General features: G+C 63.4%; 1 protein-coding gene across 7 annotated transcripts in view; it reads left to right on the forward strand.

Annotated features, from left to right (window-relative positions):
* Positions 1-17,537, forward strand: part of ITPR1 (inositol 1,4,5-trisphosphate receptor type 1) — a 171,257-nt gene that overhangs the window by 149,318 nt on the left and 4,402 nt on the right. For all 7 annotated transcript variants that reach the window (XM_036333366.1, XM_036333367.1, XM_036333371.1 and 4 more), the window contains 8 exons: positions 65-240; positions 2,000-2,164; positions 3,745-3,940; positions 5,349-5,441; positions 6,496-6,635; positions 7,574-7,739; positions 10,157-10,317; positions 17,314-17,475. In XM_036333366.1, the coding sequence (XP_036189259.1) occupies positions 65-240; positions 2,000-2,164; positions 3,745-3,940; positions 5,349-5,441; positions 6,496-6,635; positions 7,574-7,739; positions 10,157-10,317; positions 17,314-17,475 (1,259 nt within the window). The remainder of the gene's footprint in view (positions 1-64; positions 241-1,999; positions 2,165-3,744; positions 3,941-5,348; positions 5,442-6,495; positions 6,636-7,573; positions 7,740-10,156; positions 10,318-17,313; positions 17,476-17,537) is intronic.

Raw genomic sequence — 17,537 nt, forward strand, 5'->3', positions numbered from 1 at the left:
GAGCCCACGCTGCCTGTCCCTGCGCTCGCCGCGAGCTCTGCTCCGTGACCCGCCTGTCTTGCAGGGACGCTGGAGCCGCACTGGTCGGGGCTGCTGTGGACGGCCATGCTCGTCTCGCTGGCCATCGTCATCGCGCTCCCCAAACCCCACGGCATCCGGGCGCTGATCGCGTCCACGATTCTGCGGCTCATCTTCTCCGTGGGGCTGCAGCCCACGCTGTTCCTCCTGGGCGCTTTCAACGTGAGTCCGGGCCCTCGCCGCCCCTGCTCTGTGGACGTGCGCCTGTGCACGCCTTCCCTCTGGTCCCGGGACCTCGGCCTGTGCCTGCGGTGCAGGAAGGCAGCGTCGGGTCGGCTGGTAAAACCGCGGGCGCCGGCGGGGATAAGGGGGGCCTCTCGGTCCGGGTGGCGGCCCGGCGATCGTGCTCAGGGACTGGCCCTCCCGGCAGTCCGGCACGAAGGGCGGTGCCGCTGAGGTGTCAGTTAGTCTTGCCGATCTGGTCACAGGTTTGCTGGGACTGGAGCTTCCAGCCAGTCAGCCCAGCGATCGAATATGAACACAGCATCCCACTCTGTGAGGCCACGCGGAGCAGGAGAGGCGAGAGGGCAGCCACACACAGGGCGCGGGGAGCAAGGTTGCGAGAGCATCGAGATTTCCAAGTCTGTGGTGACATTTGGGATTGCTGTCTCCATACAACTGACGTGTGGAAGCCAACGGCATGATGGGAGAACCTTAGGAGGCAGAGGCGGAGGCGGAGGCGGCTGGTGTGAGGTGGAAGATGGGCTGGAGGGTTCCAGGCAAAAGGAGGAGAGTTGGCATGGGAGGCACCGCCTTCCAGAGGTTTCCGCCCGAGCGTGTAAGGAAGCTGAGGTCACTGGCAAAGATGGGCGTGAGATGGCAAAGCAGGCGCTGGAGTAATTCCGCGCCCCAGTAGCTGTCCCCGAGGGGCATGCGGTGCCTGCAGCAGGGCCTGCGGAGAGGGAGCCGCGTCAAGCTCACGGCTCAGGCGAGGCGGCAAGGAAGGTGTGTCTGGGCGCGTGGAGAGGCGTGTGACATGCAGGACCTGGCCCCGCACGGGTGACCACCTGTCCCCACACGGGTGACACGGCACCGAATGCCAGGATCAGGCCCTCGGGCCTCATCCTGGGTCAGCATTTTCAGAGGCTGCTCCGGGTGAACCCTCTCAGGTGGGAAAGGGTCGGCGGTCAAGTCCACGTGGGAAACGCTGGGAGGGCTTTCCCTGCAGAATTCCTCGGCCTTCCCATGCCGGCCTGGAGGTTCCCAGAGGCTCCAGGGGCGGCAGGACAGACTTCTCTCAGGGTCAAGGCCAGGGCAAGGCACAGGGTTGTCTTTGCCGCCGTCCCAGGAAAGACCCAGGTGTCCCTGGCCCCATCCGGTCCTTGCCTGTCGCTGGGCCAGCTGTTGCTGCCGGGGTGCAGTCCTCTGATTGGCCGATGGAGCCCCCCGCCCCCAGACCTCCAGGGCCGACACTGGTTCAGGGCTGCACCCCCAAAGGAAAAGGAAGAATTATTCCCAGAAGAGGAGGCAGGGGATAGAACACATCCCAAAGTCCCTTCCTTTTCTTTCCCCAAGAAAAGGTCCACCTTCCCCGTGAAATTGGGAGCGAGGGGGAAGCAGGAACTGCCTCGTTCTTACTAAACTTCACTCTGTCCTGCCTCTGACGCGACAGTTTCAGAAAGCTTTCCATCTGCCGGTCGCAGGGCTGTCTGACTGTCCCGTAAGGGTGTCGGAGATGATTCATTTTGAGCGTCGTCATTTCGGTCTGTGCTCATGTCGGGTTTTGTGGCATTCCAGTGCCACTTGGTCACCGTGGCCCCGCAGTCATTTGACGACCACGTCGCTTGGGATGTGCCTGAAAAGCAAAGTCACGAAATGACTTCGACCCGCAGGGCAGTTCCCGTGGATTTGGGGGCACTCGGTGCAAAGGGGGGGGGAGGGCACAGTCGTGCTTAAGTGCCTGCCCCTCTCGTGCCCCCAGGTCTGCAACAAGATCATCTTCCTGATGAGCTTCGTGGGCAACTGCGGCACGTTCACGCGGGGCTACCGCGCCATGGTGCTGGACGTGGAGTTCCTCTACCACCTGCTCTACCTGCTCATCTGCGCTCTCGGGCTCTTCGTGCACGAGTTCTTCTACAGCCTGCTGGTGAGCCCGCGGGCGCCCCGTGCGAACCAGAGGGTCCGGGCCCCTCACCCCTGGCCCCTCCTGTTGGTTTTAGCCCTCACCCGAGGGTATTTTCCCCATGGCTTTTAAAGGAAGAGAGAGAGGGACAGAAATTGACATGAGAGAGACGCATCAATAGGTTGCCTCCCGCACATGCCCTGACTGGGGCCAGGGATTGAACCTGCAACCCAGGTACGTGCCCTTGACTGGGAATCAAACCCTCGACCCTTCGGTCTGGGGGGGGTGTGGGGGGGCGGGGAGAGACGGGTGCTCTAACCACTGAGCATACTGGCCAGGACACAGATCCGTCCTTTCGATTGTGATTGCTGTGCCTGCTCTAACGAGGTAGTGCCTCTGTGCGCAGTGTTGGCGGGATCTGGGAAGGAGCCCACCCCCCCCACGGAGGGGCAGGTCAGCCCACAGGAGCCCAGGGAGGAGGGCCGGTCACACTGACGTAGCAGATCCGCCTTTTACTTTTCATAACAGACGGTGCCCGCAACCCGGATCAGGAGGTGTTGCCTCTGTGTTCCTTTATTTCTTTTTTTAAAATATGTTGTTATTGATTTTTAGAGAGGAAGGGAGAGGGGGAGAGAGAGAGAGAGAAACATCAATGATGAGAGAGAATCACCGATCGGCTGCCTCCTGCACGCCTCCTACTGGGGATCGAGCCCGCAAACCGGGCCTGTGCCCCGACCGGGAATCGAACCGTGACCTCCTGGTTCCTGGGTCGCCGCTCAGCCACGGAGCCGGCCGGCCGGGCTCTTGATTCCTCGGACTCAGCCAGCACTTGCCAAGGAGGATGTTTCTGATCCCGTCCTCTCCTCAGAGGCCCGGGGTGGTCGTCAGCGGCATGAACGGGTTCAGGTTGCCGTGTGTGACGGTTAATGTGTCTGTAAACATGCGTGTGCGTGTGTGACTTTTCCCAAACGTCATGAGACGAAATAGCCTGTCCGGTTGCCGTGGGTGGGTAGTGAGTGGGGTGACGTGTGAGGTATTGCTCTTCTCTGTGCTTTCCTGTGGTTTTGACGTGTTCTCCACGGGACACGGGCAACTTCCTGTGGGAGAACCTTTTCCTTCGTGAAGCCGGGCTTGTCTGTGCTTTAAAGTCAGAAGAGCGGTGGGTGGGGAGGGAAAGGTCACCTGTCTCCTCCGTGGCCGGGGCTGGCGTCCGAAGCGGCTCTCACTTGCTGGGTAACCTTTGACCCACATCGACCTTGCCTTCTGTACCTCCTGGCTCTTCCTCGCTTCCTTTTAAGTGCCCACTTGCCCCGGTGCCCCCCCAGCCCCCCGCCCAGGCCCAGTCTCACTGGTGCAGCCTGTGCTCTGCGCCCAGCACCTCGAGGCTGAACGTGCCCCTGGCACCGCTGTTGTTTCCCGCCTCCCTTCTCTGGTTATCTCCCCCGTTGCCACCGTCTCGCCCTTCACTGTGGAGACGGGCAGGTGAGAAGAGCAGGGTAACCACATGACGCTTCTGAGCTGCCCGAGGGCGAGTCCTGTCCGTTGGTGTGCGTCCCATCGGGGGCGCCCCACAAGCACCCCATCGTCTCCTGTTTGTCTTGCAGCTCTTTGACCTGGTGTACAGAGAGGAGACCCTGCTCAACGTCATCAAGAGCGTCACCCGCAACGGGCGCTCCATCATCCTGACGGCGGTGCTGGCGCTGATCCTGGTCTACCTCTTCTCCATCGTGGGCTACCTCTTCTTCAAGGCCGACTTCCTGCTGGAGGTGGACCCGCTGCCCAACGACACCGCCCTCCCAGGTGCGCTGGGTCCGCGGATGGAGGGCGCTCCCCGATGGTCCCCGACCAGGGGCACGGCGCCCTGAGCCGCGCGGTGTCTCCCTGACACCCAGGGCGGGAACCTGGAACACAGGCTTGGTTCTCATCGTATCCGAGGCGCAGTGTGGCCTCTCGGGGGCGCAGGGGGCGTGCCCAGAGCCTGCACCGAGCTCACTCATGACGATCCCGTCTGCCAGTGGCACAGCTTTTCCCTGAAAGACTGACGTGACCTCTCGGAGACAGGCGTGCGCGTCCCTGACGGAGGAAGCCGCTTCCAGGACTGTCTCCTCTGCGGCGCACGTGGGGACAGGCGTGCACGGAGGGGTGCTCACTGCGGACCGGAACCGGGAGCCTCTGAGCGCCGGGCGTGTGCATGAGTGGCAGTCACCCCTGGGGCGGCGGCGGGCCCTGCAGGTGCCATGCACCCTTCACGGACGTGGTGGGAGGTGGCGCAATAGCTACAGGAGGTCAGGCATGCTTTTTGTTTTTTTAATCCTCACCCGAGGATATTTTTTTCCATGGATTTTTTTTTTGAGAGAGTGGAATGGAGGGAGGATGGGAGGAGAGAAACATTGATGTGAGAGAGACACATCGATTGGTTGTCTCCCACAGCCGCCCCAGCTGGGGCCGGGGACCAAACCTGCAACCAAGGTCCGTGCCTTGGCCGGGAATGGACAGTGCTCTAACCACTGAGCAAGCCGGCCAGGGCCAGGCATGCTTTTCGTAAATTAAAAGTCCACATTTCTTGAAATATGGACGGCGATACTCCAGCTGCTAGCGGTGGCTCCTTCTGGGACGTTCTTGCTTTTACCACGGGCTTGTGTTATTTTCATTCATGGCGAGGAGAGAGGAGAGGTCCAGCTCTGAGAATGAAAAAAAAAGCTTACGTACCTGGGTGGCACCAGGGGCTCTCTGCCCTGCATGCAAACCGTGGACACACTCAGGGAGATGCCACCCGTCGGCATCCGGTCGCCAGGCGCCCGCGACGGGGAACCAGGCTGGGTGGGTGAGACGGAGCCGGGCGGCCTGTCCCCCGCCCGGTGCTGCGGCCACTGCAGCCTCCAGGTGGACACAGAACGGCGTTTCCTCCGACCCGCGGGGTCTGAGCCTCTCGGGTCCCACCTGGGTTTTCGCCGGTGCCGCTGCCAGGCCCGGTGCCGACTCGGTGTGAGCCTGGCAGGGTCTGCGCGGCCAGCTGTGCGCGTCAGTCTCGGCCGTTGGCCTTTCCGGGGAGAGAGGTGCTGCTGCCGTGCGGATCCCCAGCAGCCTCCGCCCCCGCCCCGGTCACCAAGCAGACGTGCCAGGGCATCTCCGCCTTGAGCGTGCCGGCAGGACTGTGGGGTGGCGTCTGCCCCGAGGCTATGCATCACAGTGTCCTTCTCTCTCCCAGAGGCCGGTGAGAGCTTGGCCAGCGAGTTCCTGTTCTCGGACGTGTGCCGGGTGGGGGCTGGGAGGAACTGCTCCACTCCTGCACCCCAGGAAGGTAGGACCCCGTAGCCTGCAGCCCCGCGTTAGTGCCAGGCCCCTCTGGAGGCCCAGACGTGAGGCCGGTGGCCACCCAGAAAGGCTGGGGGAGCCGAGGGAGACAGGGAAGAGAAGGCTCTGTGGGAAGAAAGGCCGGCTTCATGGACTCAGCCAGGACTTCTTGGGGGCCCACTGTCTGCCAGGGGCCGTTGTATTCTAAGCTACAGCGACATGGGTGGGGGGGTGGCAGGCGGGCAGGTGGGGGTCACCTGAGAGCTGCTGAATGCTGGGAGTAAGGATGGAACACGGAAGATAGGCACCCAGCCTCATAGTGCAGTGGGAGTATCACCAGGAAGTGACAGCTAAACCAAAACAGCGGACTATCCGGCAAAGGCGGAGGGGCGGGCATTCTGTTAGAGGGAGCAGCCTGTCTGAAGGCTTGGAGTAGAATACAGCAGGTTTAGGGAGATATGGTTTATGAGGAAGAAGAATAGCAAGAAATGAAGCCGGCCAGGTTGGCAAAGGGTCAGATCACGAAAGGTCTTACATGTCAGGCTAGGGAGGTTACATTTCATCCAACGGATGACTGGAAGTTGTTGAAAGGGGAGTGATATGATGAGATGTGTGTTTCAGCAAGGCCCTTCTCTCTGCAACTGGGGAAAAGAATGAAGGTAGAAAAGTCACTGCTTTTTTCCTCCAAAAAGCAGTGGACAGCCTCCAGCATAAAGCGGTTTAATCAGAGGAGCCGCTCTAGCATGCTGCCAGGTGTAGCCCCTACAACACCGCAGTGAGGAGCCTGGTGGCCTTGCCCCCAGCTGCGAGGGGAGAGGCTGTGGCTCAGGGTAGGAGCAGCTTCTCTGAGGTCAGACGCCTGCTCAGCGCTGGGCTGGCGTTTACCCCTGAGAAGGACGGGGCGTGTTTAGATTCCGAGGTGGGCGGGCAGGTCTGGCCTGGCTGGAGAAGTGAGCAGGGGGCAGTGGTGAAAACAGAAGTGCCCGGACTTCAGCCTTTCAGAAGGAGGCGTGTGGCGCTCGGGCCTTCATTTCCTTCTCTCGCTCTGTCTGCGTTCGCAGCGCTGCTCCCGGCCGAGGAGCCGGAGCAGGACAAGGAGCACACGTGCGAGACCCTGCTGATGTGCATCGTCACCGTGCTGAGCCACGGGCTGCGGAGTGGCGGCGGCGTGGGCGACGTGCTCAGGAAGCCGTCCAAAGAGGTGGCTGCGTCCCCAGAGGACCGGGGGGGGGGGGGGGGGGGGCGGGGCGGGGCTGGAGCACAGACAGAAGCCGCGCAGGCAGCCTGGGAGCGGGGACGCATGGACGGGCAGGGCCGGCTCCTGGGGGCACCTTCTCTCTCCATCGGCCACGCTGACACCGTGCGAGGGGCTGGTCCCCAGTCACACTGGAGTGACCATTTCCTCGGGTTGGGCCTGGCCACCTGGACACGTTTCCACAACCCCCAAGCTCCCAGGAAGCTCCCTGCCCACGCGGTCCCAGGGCACTCAGAGAATTCACAATTTATTGATTTTATTTATTTTTTTAAAATATATTTTTATTGATTTCAGTGAGGAAGGGAAAGGGAGAGAGAGATAGAAACATCAATAATGAGAGAGAATCATTGATGAGCTGCTTTCTGCACTCCCCTTACTGGGAATTGAGCCACAAGCTGGGCATGTGCCCTTGACCAGAATTGAACCCGGGACCCTTCGGTCCACAGGCCGACTCTCTATCCACTGAGCCACACCGGCTAAAGCACACAACTTACACAGGGTATGAAAAGAGATGCAATGGTGGCCTTTTTAAAATATATTTTTATTGATTTCAGAGAAAAAGGGAGAGAGGGAGAGAGAGAGAAACATCAATCACGAGAGAGATTCATTGAGCAGCTGCCTCCTGCACGTCCCACCCTGGGGACTGAGCCCTGACCGGGACTCGAACAGTGACCTCCTGGTTCATAGGTCAGCGCTCAGCCAAGTGGTGGCCTCCTTAACGCTTGACATCCTGTTTAAGTTCTGCTCCAGGAGGTTGCTGGGTGATGTGGGGGTCAGGGTGCCCCCTGGTGTTGAGAGGGGACGTCCGCCCTGGTGCATGGAGCCCTCCCGCTGCCCGGACCGTGGGGCGGAGGTGGGGCCCGCTGACCGAGCCCTCCTTCCAGGAGCCCCTGTTCGCCGCCCGCGTCATCTACGACCTGCTCTTCTTCTTCATGGTCATCATCATCGTGCTGAACCTCATCTTCGGGGTCATCATCGACACCTTCGCCGACCTGAGGAGCGAGAAGCAGAAGAAAGAGGAGATCCTCAAGACGACGTGCTTCATCTGCGGTGAGCGCGGCTCCGGGGCGCTGCCGGCCTCTGCCTGGGCCGAGCGGCGGGGAGGACTTGAAATGCCTGCATCTCGGGGTCTTGTCTCTGGGGTGCCCCTCGGCCCTGAGATTAGGATGGAGCCCGTGCCCAGCTCCAGGCTGCAGGAGGTCACTGTGATGGCGTTGGGCCTCTGAGCCCCGTGCCGGGAGCTCAGTGCCCAGAGCTCAGAGCCGAGAGCTCAGTGCTGGGAGCTCAGTGCCCAGAGCTCAGAGCCGGGAGCTCAGTGCCCAGAGCTCAGTGCCCAGAGCTCAGAGCCGGGAGCTCAGTGCCCAGAGCTCAGAGCCGGGAGCTCAGTGCTGGGAGCTCAGTGCCCAGAGCTCAGAGCCAGGAGCTCAGTGCTGGGAGCTCAGTGCCCAGAGCTCAGTGCCCAGAGCTCAGAGCCGGGAGCTCAGTGCTGGGAGCTCAGTGCCCAGAGCTCAGTGCCCAGAGCTCAGAGCCGGGCGCTCAGTGCCGGGAGCTCAGAGCCGGGAGCTCAGTGCTGGGAGCTCAGTGCCCAGAGCTCAGAGCCAGGAGCTCAGTGCTGGGAGCTCAGTGCCCAGAGCTCAGTGCCCAGAGCTCAGAGCCGGGAGCTCAGTGCTGGGAGCTCAGTGCCCAGAGCTCAGAGCCGGGCGCTCAGTGCTGGGAGCTCAGTGCCGGGAGCTCAGAGCCGGGCGCTCAGTGCCGGGCGCTCAGTGCCGGGAGCTCAGTGCCGGGAGCTCAGTGCCGGGAGCTCAGAGCCGGGCGCTCAGTGCCGGGAGCTCAGTGCCGGGAGCTCAGAGCCGGGCGCTCAGTGCCGGGAGCTCAGTGCCGGGAGCTCAGAGCCGGGCGCTCAGTGCCGGGAGCTCAGTGCCGGGAGCTCAGAGCCGGGCGCTCAGTGCCGGGAGCTCAGAGCCGGGAGCTCAGTGCCGGGCGCTCAGTGCCGGGCGCTCAGTGCCCGGAGCTCAGAGCCGGGCGCTCAGTGCCGGGAGCTCAGAGCCGGGAGCTCAGTGCCGGAAGCTCAGTGCCGGGAGCTCAGAGCCGGGCGCTCAGTGCCGGGAGCTCAGTGCCGGGAGCTCAGTGCCGGGAGCTCAGAGCCGGGCGCTCAGTGCCGGGAGCTCAGAGCCGGGAGCTCAGAGCCGGGAGCTCAGAGCCGGGCGCTCAGTGCCCAGAGCTCAGAGCCGGGAGCTCAGTGCCGGGCGCTCAGTGCCGGGAGCTCAGTGCCGGGAGCTCAGTGCCGGGCGCTCAGTGCCAGGAGCTCAATGCCGGGCGCTCAGAGCCGGGCACTCAGTGCCGGGCGCTCAATGCCGGGAGCTCAGTGCCCAGAGGTCAGAGCCCGGGCGCGGAGTCAGACCGGCTCTGAGCGAGCTCCCGCCTCGACCTGCACGTCCTCGCTGTAGTCAGTCGCATATCTGAGCCGAGTGGCTCCCTGTGACCTGGGTGAGGTGACATGAACCCCTCCACCTCAGGGTGGCACTCGGAGGAGCTGGCTCAGGTGCCACCCAGGCCAGGACCACGCGGTGCGGGTGACAGTAGTGAAGGTCCCCGGGGAAAGGCACGTGGGCACCAAAGCCATCTCGGTGGCTGCAAGACGTCCATGGAACTAATGTAACCATGTGGGACCAGGACGTCCATGGCACTAACGTAACCATGTGGCACCATGACGTCCATGGAACTAACGTAACCATGTGGGACCAGGACGTCCATGGCACTGACGTAACCATGTGGGACCAGGACGTCCATGGAACTAACGTAACCATGCGGGACCAGGACGTCCATGGAACTAACTACTCGTGCAGGACCCAGGAGCTGAGGGTTGTTCGTAACACAGTTACTAAACACTGTATACATTTCCTACTGGTCAGCCCCAAAATGAGCATTTTTCCACTTAAACACTTAAAGATGTTGCTTCCTTTAAAATAGTTTAATGCATTTTCTTTGACATAATTTCCAGAATTACAGAAATGTCATAAGAAAAATACAAAGAATTTCCATACACTGGGCCCTGGCCGGGCTGCTCAGTTGGTTAGAGCATCATCCACACCAAGGTTGCAGGTTCGATCCCTATAGAGACGGGTGTGGAGCCCAGCCCTCCTGTGGACAGACAGGCCGACAGGGCCCAGGAGCCCAGCCCTCCTGTGGACAGACAGGCCGACAGGGCCCAGGAGCCCAGCCCTCCTGTGGACAGACAGGCCGACAGGGCCCAGGAGCCCAGCCCTCCTGTGGACAGACAGGCCGACAGGGCCCAGGAGCCCAGCCCTCCTGTGGACAGACAGGTCGACAGGGCCCAGGAGCCCAGCCCTCCTGGGGACAGACAGGCCGACAGGGCCCAGGAGCCCAGCCCTCCTGTGGACAGACAGGCCGACAGGGCCCAGGAGCCCAGCCTGGGCTGCTCACGGGCCGCCTCCCGCCCTCTGCAGGCTTGGAAAGGGACAAGTTTGACAACAAGACGGTCACCTTCGAGGAGCACATCAAGGAGGAGCACAACATGTGGCACTACCTGTGCTTCATCGTCCTGGTGAAGGTGAAGGACTCCACGGAGTACACGGGCCCCGAGAGCTACGTGGCCGAGATGATCCAGGTGAGCAGCCCGGGTCCACGCAGAACGCGGCCTCTGCATCCACCAGCCCTCGCCCTGGACGAGGCCTGGGCTCTGGCCTTTGTTGTCCTCTGCGGTGACCTTCGGAAGCAGCAGTGGGCGGTGCGTCCCCACTTAAAGGAGGACACACTGAGGCTCGGGGAGATGAGTGCAGCCACGTGACGGCGGGGCTTTAATGAGGGGCCACCTCTGCGCTCGGCCTCCTTCCCGATCACGGGTGTTTTTGTTTATTTTCTTTCTTTTGTGTTTTTTGCCTTAAATAAGAGCTGGTCTCTGAGAGGTGCCTTTCGAAAGTGATCGCCCAGCGTAGTCCAGCGTGGTTGGCTCCTGTGTTTGGACCAGCCCAGTCCTCCTGGGGGACCCAGCCCAGCCCTCCTGGGGGACCACATGGTGGAGGGACCGAGTCCCCAGTTAACCTCTGGCTGTTAGGGAGCCAGGCTGCCGTGTCCCGAAGGGGACGCCTCCGTAGGCCTGAGCGCTGTTCTCAGGCAGGGCGCGTGGAGGCACCACGCGGGTCCCAGGCAGTTGTCCTTGGTGGCCATGGCGGGGGGGGGGGGGGGGGGGGGTGCACATTAAAGGGGAAAGACAGTTCCCCAGAACCACGGCCAGACTTGGGCATCCACGCCCAGGTGACTCATCGCACGGGCGTAGCTCCCTGCGGATCAGGCACTGAGCTCCCATCCATCATCCTGCAGCCTGGTGCTGGCTGTTTCTCACGCCCCGGTAGACAGCGCTCTCACCCCCTCCCTCCCTCCTTCTCTCTCTCCCTCCTACCCCACCCCCACACACACACAGCTCCCTCCCTCCTTCTCCCTCTCCCTCTCCCTCCTACCCACCCGCCCCACACACAGCTCCCTCCTTCTCCCTCTCCCTCCTACCCACCCCACACACACAGCTCCCTCCCTCCTTCTCCCTCTCCCTCCTACCTCACTGCCCCCCACACACAGCTCCCTCCCTCCCTCATTCTCCCTCTCCCTCCTACCCCACCCACCCCACACACAGCTCCCTCCTTCTCCCTCTCCCTCCTACCCCCCCCCCACACACACACACAGCTCCCTCCCAGGATCCCCATGTGCTCCCTCCTGTGTTTGTCACCTGCCCACGGCAGAACCAAGTTGTCAGGGACAGGGAAGCAAAGTGGCAGTGGCCCAGGCCACAGGTCCTGGCGCAGCCCCCAGGTGCTCTGGGGGATAGTGGGGTGCCCTGGGGGGTAGTGGGGTGCTCTAGGGGATAGCGGGATGCTCTGGGGGTAGCAGGGTGCCCTGGGGGGTAGCGGGGTGCTCTTGGGGGTAGCAGGGTGCCCTGGGGGGTAGCGGGATGCTCTTGGGGGTAGGGGGTAGCGGGGTGCCCTGGGGGGTAACAGGGTGTTCTGGGGGGTAGCAGGGTGCCCTGGGGGGGTAGCAGGGTGCCCTGGGAGATAGTGGGGTGCCCTGGGGGGTAGTGGGGTGCTCTGGGGGGTAGCGGGGTGCTCTGGGGGTAGTGGGGTGCTTTCCTTCACACGGGGGAGTCAGGAGCCCGCACGCCTGGAAAAAGCTGTGCTGAGACCCCTGTCAGTTCGAGTCAGAAAAGCCCTTTTGCCTGAAAACAGCTCCTGGTACATTTTCCGGGCAAATCGGTCCCATCAGCAGGTCCTGCCCTGCACAGCCCCGAGGAGCTGTGAGAAGCTTCCAGCAGCGGCCTGGCCCCGCCTGCTATCCGTGTTTGATAAGACGGAAGCACAGCCAGGAAACTGTGCTAACGAGGGCAAAGGTCAGAATGGGAACCCAGACCAGCGTGTCACGGCCTCTGTTTCGCGGGGAGCCGGCTGGGTCTTGCACCTTTGACCCCAGCGAGCGAGAGCCTGGCGCTGCCAGGTCTGCAGGCGGCACTTTCCAAAGCGGCCGCCCCCGAGGCCCCGGGGAGGCTGGGCGGCTCGGGGCCCCCTGCAGACCCAGAGCTCCTCGGGTCACAGATGACAGCGAGGCCGGCAGGCGGGGAGGGCGGCGGGGGCAGCGGGAGGAGCGTGAACATAAGAGCTCACTCGCTGCGGGAGGCCCAGCAGACAGGGCCTGGGTGTGCACCAGCCCCTCCCTCTCCTATCACCGTCTGCTTCACCGGGCAGGCAGCGGCTGTGATGCGGGGCAGGGACCCTCTGATGGGCGGGCAGGTGGCCGGTGACGGTGATGACCGGCTGGGCTTTATCCTGGAACCCCAGGGGCTGCCTCTTGAGTTCCCGGGAGAGAGAAGTCGCCTGGCGGTGCTCCTCGGGCCTCCTGCCCACCTGGGCGGCTCCCCCCTCGCCCTGTCCTCAGGGCCCCTCAAGCCCTCGCTGTGGGTGAGGACACAGCCCTCTGCCCTCTGACACGACTCCCAGAATGCACCAGGGCAGGGTTCAAGGACACGGGCGAGGGGGGTGAGGAGGGACTTGGCGGGTGCCGGTGGCTGGAAGCAGCGGCCCGCCCCGCCCCGTGCACTGGAGAGAACTCCCGCCAGGCTCCGCACACTCTGCCCTGGGGCCCCTCGCACTTCCCAGGGGCCTCCCTCTGTGGTCCCTCCGCCCGCACCTCCCGCTCCTGCCTCTGAGTGACCCCAGTCCGACCAGGAGGGCGGCTGGCGTGTCACAGAGTCTCCCAGGAGCCGACCCGGAGGCAGGGCAGGCGTCAGCGGCTCCCAGGTGGTCCCTGGGCCGTGCACAATATGACGTCGGGAAGGCGGGGCTCACAGCCAGACATCTCCCCCCTGAGCCTGTCCAAGGCCTGACCTCGGCCCGCCTCCTGCTCCTTCCCGAGTGCAGACCCCACGCCCTGGCCCCACCGAGGCTCCTCGGCCTCCACACCGTTGTGGCCTCTTTGCTCCAACTGGCCCTGTGCCGCTGGGGTGTGGCCCGCGAGCGGGACAGACTGCCGTCCCTGGGCCCTGCGGGAGTCCGGTTACTGAGTCCACGCGGGACGCTGGAGCCTGTCTCGGGCTGGGAGGACGGCGGAAGATGCGGGTGTAGGTGGAGCCCTGGGTCTCGGACGGGCACACACGGGGACAGGCTCTCAGTTCTATTCTGCGGAGCCAGCGAGCGAGCACAGCCTCTCCCCTGGAGCCCCGTCCACGGGGCAGCTTCCGCGTGGGGGCGCGTGGGCTAAGCAGGTCTGTGGCGGGGGCAGGGCTGCGGTGTGGGAGGCAACCAGTCTCTCTCACGTCGATGTTTCTCTCCCCATCCTCCCTCTCCTTCCTCCCTTTCACTCCAAAAATCAATGTAAAAAATATACTCAGGTAAGGATTTTTAAAAGGCAGGCAGGCAGGCAGGCATGGGGAAACTAAAGTCGCCAAAACGCCACTGAACTCTGGGAACTGGGGGGGCCGAGGGGGGGGTCTTAGCTGAGACGCCGGGCAGGGAGGTTGCCTAACAAGGGCTGAGCCAGCTGAGGAGGGCAGGTTGGGCCGACTGGTCTCGATCAGGCATCTCCATCGGACCGGCCCGCCCTCGTGCTGCTGCGGTCGCCAGCCCCGCCTGCCTCTCCTCTGTGCCCTCCTGCGTCCTCCCCTGGGGGGGCACCTGGGACCCAGCCGTGCTGCTCAGCGGTCAGCGCTGCCTTCTCGCAGCCCCTGGGCCAGGAACCCGCCACCTGGGCCCCGAGTGGCTCTGCAGCTGCTTCTCGGAGGGGTTGCATCAGCGCCGGGTGCGGCCCTCCCTGCTGGCCAGCGACCTCCTGCTTGGGATCATCCGGAACAGCCAGGAACTGGCCTGGGGCGACCGCCGCCCTCCCGGCAGCTGGAGGTTACGTAACGTGGCTGCGGGGAATGTCCTTCCTGCCCACGAGCCGCCGCCAGCCACGGGAGCAGCTGCGCTGGAGAAAGTGTCTGGAGCCGCGCCCGAGGGCGGACGGAGCTGCCCGGACGGTGCGGCCGCAGGCCAACGCCCAGCCGCTCTGCCACCGGGGCTGCGGCGCTGGCTTCCTGCCTGGCAGGGCGCTTGCCTCCGGGCCCTTCCTCACAGCCACGGGCCCAGGAGGCAGAGCCGGGGGGCACCCTCCACAAGCAGGAGGGGCCGGGACTCCAGTCCTTCCTGCTGACACCGTCGTCAGGGCTGCCATGGAAACGCACCCGCGACCTGCGGGGATCACGGGTGGGTTTGGGGCCGGCCAACAAGTTCCAGGGGTGGGGTCCTCTTTTCATTACTGGACTGTTTTACAGCAGTTTTAGGTTCACAGACAGACGCGCAGAAAGTGCGGCCTCCCATGCTCCCTCCCCGCCGGTTCCGCTAGTGACCTTTTGTGTCCCTGCGGCCGCATATTTGTTACAACAGATGAGGCCGCTAGACGCTCTGTGACGGGCTGAGCCAGGGTTCACCTTCAGGCTCACTCCGGGCTGTAACGACAGGCTCGGCACCGCCGCTGGGGCGGACACAGGTCACGGAGGAGAGGAAGGTGGGGCCGGCCCACGAGGGATCCCCTCCTCCCGCCGCCCCGGACACCCTCTGTGCCCGGCCTCGTCACACCCCCACCCATCTTCTTCCCATGTCCGGGGTCGGGACTGGTTCGGTGCGGTGGCTTTCGCTGAAATGCGTGGCCGACACTATGAAGGGCGGTGCCGAGCCCCTGCCCGCACGCGTGTCCGGTCACCGTTTCTCACCGGAGCGGCGGAGGCTGCTCTGTGCTGTGGTCTCGGGAGAGGGGGCTGAAGGGGACGCCTCTGCCGCGGAGACAGCCGCACTCACACCAGGCAGGAGGCCGGTCCTCGCGTCCTCGCGCCCCCTGTTGGGAGCCAAGGAGGCCCAGCCTCTGTCCTGGTCCCCCGCCCTCCCGGCCCGCCCTCACCTCGGCACCGGGAAGCCCCCTTTGTCACCCGCTGGGGGAGATGGGCAGTCGGTCGCCATCTGAGTTGCAAGGACAGCCTTGCCCACTGGGTCTTCCCAGGGGCCCTCTCCACGGCAGGGAGCCCGCAGCCCACCCTCCCAGCACCTCTCTCCACGGCACCTGTCACCCTCAAGCTCTGTCCCAGAGTCTGGCTGTAGAAGAACAGGAGGTTCAGCACTCTGTGCGTTGTTTACGTGGTAAACAGAGCTGCACCTGAGACCCATCTCCCGGTGGCTCTCACCGCCGCCTCTTAGAACAGCCCCGCAGGGAGCCTGGGAGAGGACACGCTTCCCAGAATGATGAGCCCTTCACACACAATCCAGCTCCCTCTCCCCTCCCCCTCCCTCCGCCTCTCTCCTTCCCTTCCTCTCTCTCTCTTTCACACACACACCCTCCCTCACTCTCCCCCCCCCCCCCACCTCCCCTTTCCAGTCAAGGACAAGCCGAGAGGTTGTGCCGCCCCCGCGTCTGAGGCCTCGGCGTTGGCTCTGTGGGGACTTTTCCAGCTTTACCTAGAAGAGAGCTCACCAGAGCTTAGCGCTGTGGTCAGCCAGCTTCCGGCTGTGGCTGCGGTGCCTTGTGCTCTGACACAGGAAGCGGCTGTGCCGGGAACCGCTGGCCGGACTACAGGCCGGGCAGACGGTGCCTAATGACATTGGTATGCGCGGTGCCACAGCCAGGAGGCCGGGGATGCACTGGGGCGGCCAGACCCGGCGACACATGCTCGGGGGACCCAGAGCCGCCCGGCCCCACCCTCGACCACACACACACCCTGGGATGAGTTCACGTATAAGCAGTTTCTTGGTTGAACATGACTTTCCCAAAAAATGCAGCCGAAGCCAAGACCAGACGGCTTTGATGTTGAACAGACGTAAAGGCGGGATTCTGCCGATGGTCACAGGCCCCGGGCTCTGGCTGCTGGGGCCGTGGGCGCGGGCGGCTGGTGGTTAGCCGAGACAAGCGGGCGTGTGCCGTCCGAGCTGGGGAGAGAGCGAGCGGGTGCGGTGGTCTCTGCCTTGCACTCGGCACAGGGGGGGCTCCACACGGTCCCTCGAGACTAGGACTCCGTGCAGAGGGGCTCTGGGGTTAGAGGGGCTCTGGGCCACGTGGAACTGAGGCAGTTTGGCCAGAATTGCTCGTTTTCCTTTTAAAATACGTTTTTATTGATTTCAGAGAAGAAGGGGCGGGGGGAGAGAGAAACATCAGTGATGAGAGAGATCATTGATCGGCTGCCGCCCGCATGCCTCCCCACTGGGGATTGAACCTACAACCCAGATACGTGCCCTTGACCGGAATCAAACCCGGGACCCTTCAGTCCACTGGCTGACGGTCTATCCACTGAGACACACCGGCCAGGGCCAGAATTGCTCCTTGATTCCAACTCCCAAGTGCTGCTGGGGGTTTGAGATCTGACTTACAGCCCCGGGGACCCACCCAGGGCCTCAGGTTGGGAACCGCCCGCAGGGCAGGAGCCGGCGGTGCCCGCAGTTGGGCTGTGTGTGTGGTTAGGGGTGAGGCTTCCCAGCTCTGCATTAGGTATTAAGGTTGGAAGCAGGCAAAGGGGGACCTCGATGGTCGCCGCCGGGCAGACCTGCCTGTGCTGGAGGAATGGGGATGGTCCGCGGTCTGTGTCTAGGACGGGGCAGGGGCCCGACATGGCCTGCAGCAAGGGTGACATTTCTCTGAGATCTTGGGTTTTCTCTCTAAAACCTGAGTGTCAGTTGGGGAGATGAGAAGGCCCGGGTGGTGGCGTGACGGCTGCGCGACAGCGAGTGCACAGGTGCCACTGGGCGGGCAGCTGAGCGGAAGGTGGTCGGTTCCGGGGGGTGTTTCACCACAACGTTAAACTCAACGCTCATCAGCCCTGTGGTCTGCAAAGATTGGGTTCCCAGGGCAGCGCTCATACTTGCAGATCGGGAACCTGTTTCAAAGCCGACTTTCCCCACGTTTAACTTTAAGGAATTCTAGGAATCGAGAGAGTTCCGTTTATTCAATTAAGAGGGTACTCGGGACGTGGTTTTTAAAACGACCCGCATCCGCCCGTTGTGCGGCACCGAGCGGGCCTCGCGCGAGGGGGCCAGGCCCCGGTGCTCCGCGGCCCCCCGGCCTCGCCTCCCCGCGGTGACCCCCCTCTCTGCCCACGCGATTCCAGGAGAGAAACCTCGACTGGTTCCCCCGGATGAGAGCCATGTCCCTGGTCAGCAGCGACTCGGAGGGCGAGCAGAACGAGCTGCGGAACCTGCAGGAGAAGCTCGAGTCCACCATGAAGCTCGTCTCCAACCTCTCGGGCCAGCTGTCCGAGCTCAAGGACCAGGTAAGGGAGGGGGGCTGCCTGTGCGCACGCGTGTCCACGCACCCACACGCATGTACACACAC

The sequence above is a fragment of the Myotis myotis genome, unplaced genomic scaffold, assembly GCF_014108235.1.
Source record: "Myotis myotis isolate mMyoMyo1 unplaced genomic scaffold, mMyoMyo1.p scaffold_m19_p_13, whole genome shotgun sequence".
In the NCBI taxonomy this organism is placed as follows: Eukaryota; Metazoa; Chordata; class Mammalia; order Chiroptera; family Vespertilionidae; genus Myotis; species Myotis myotis.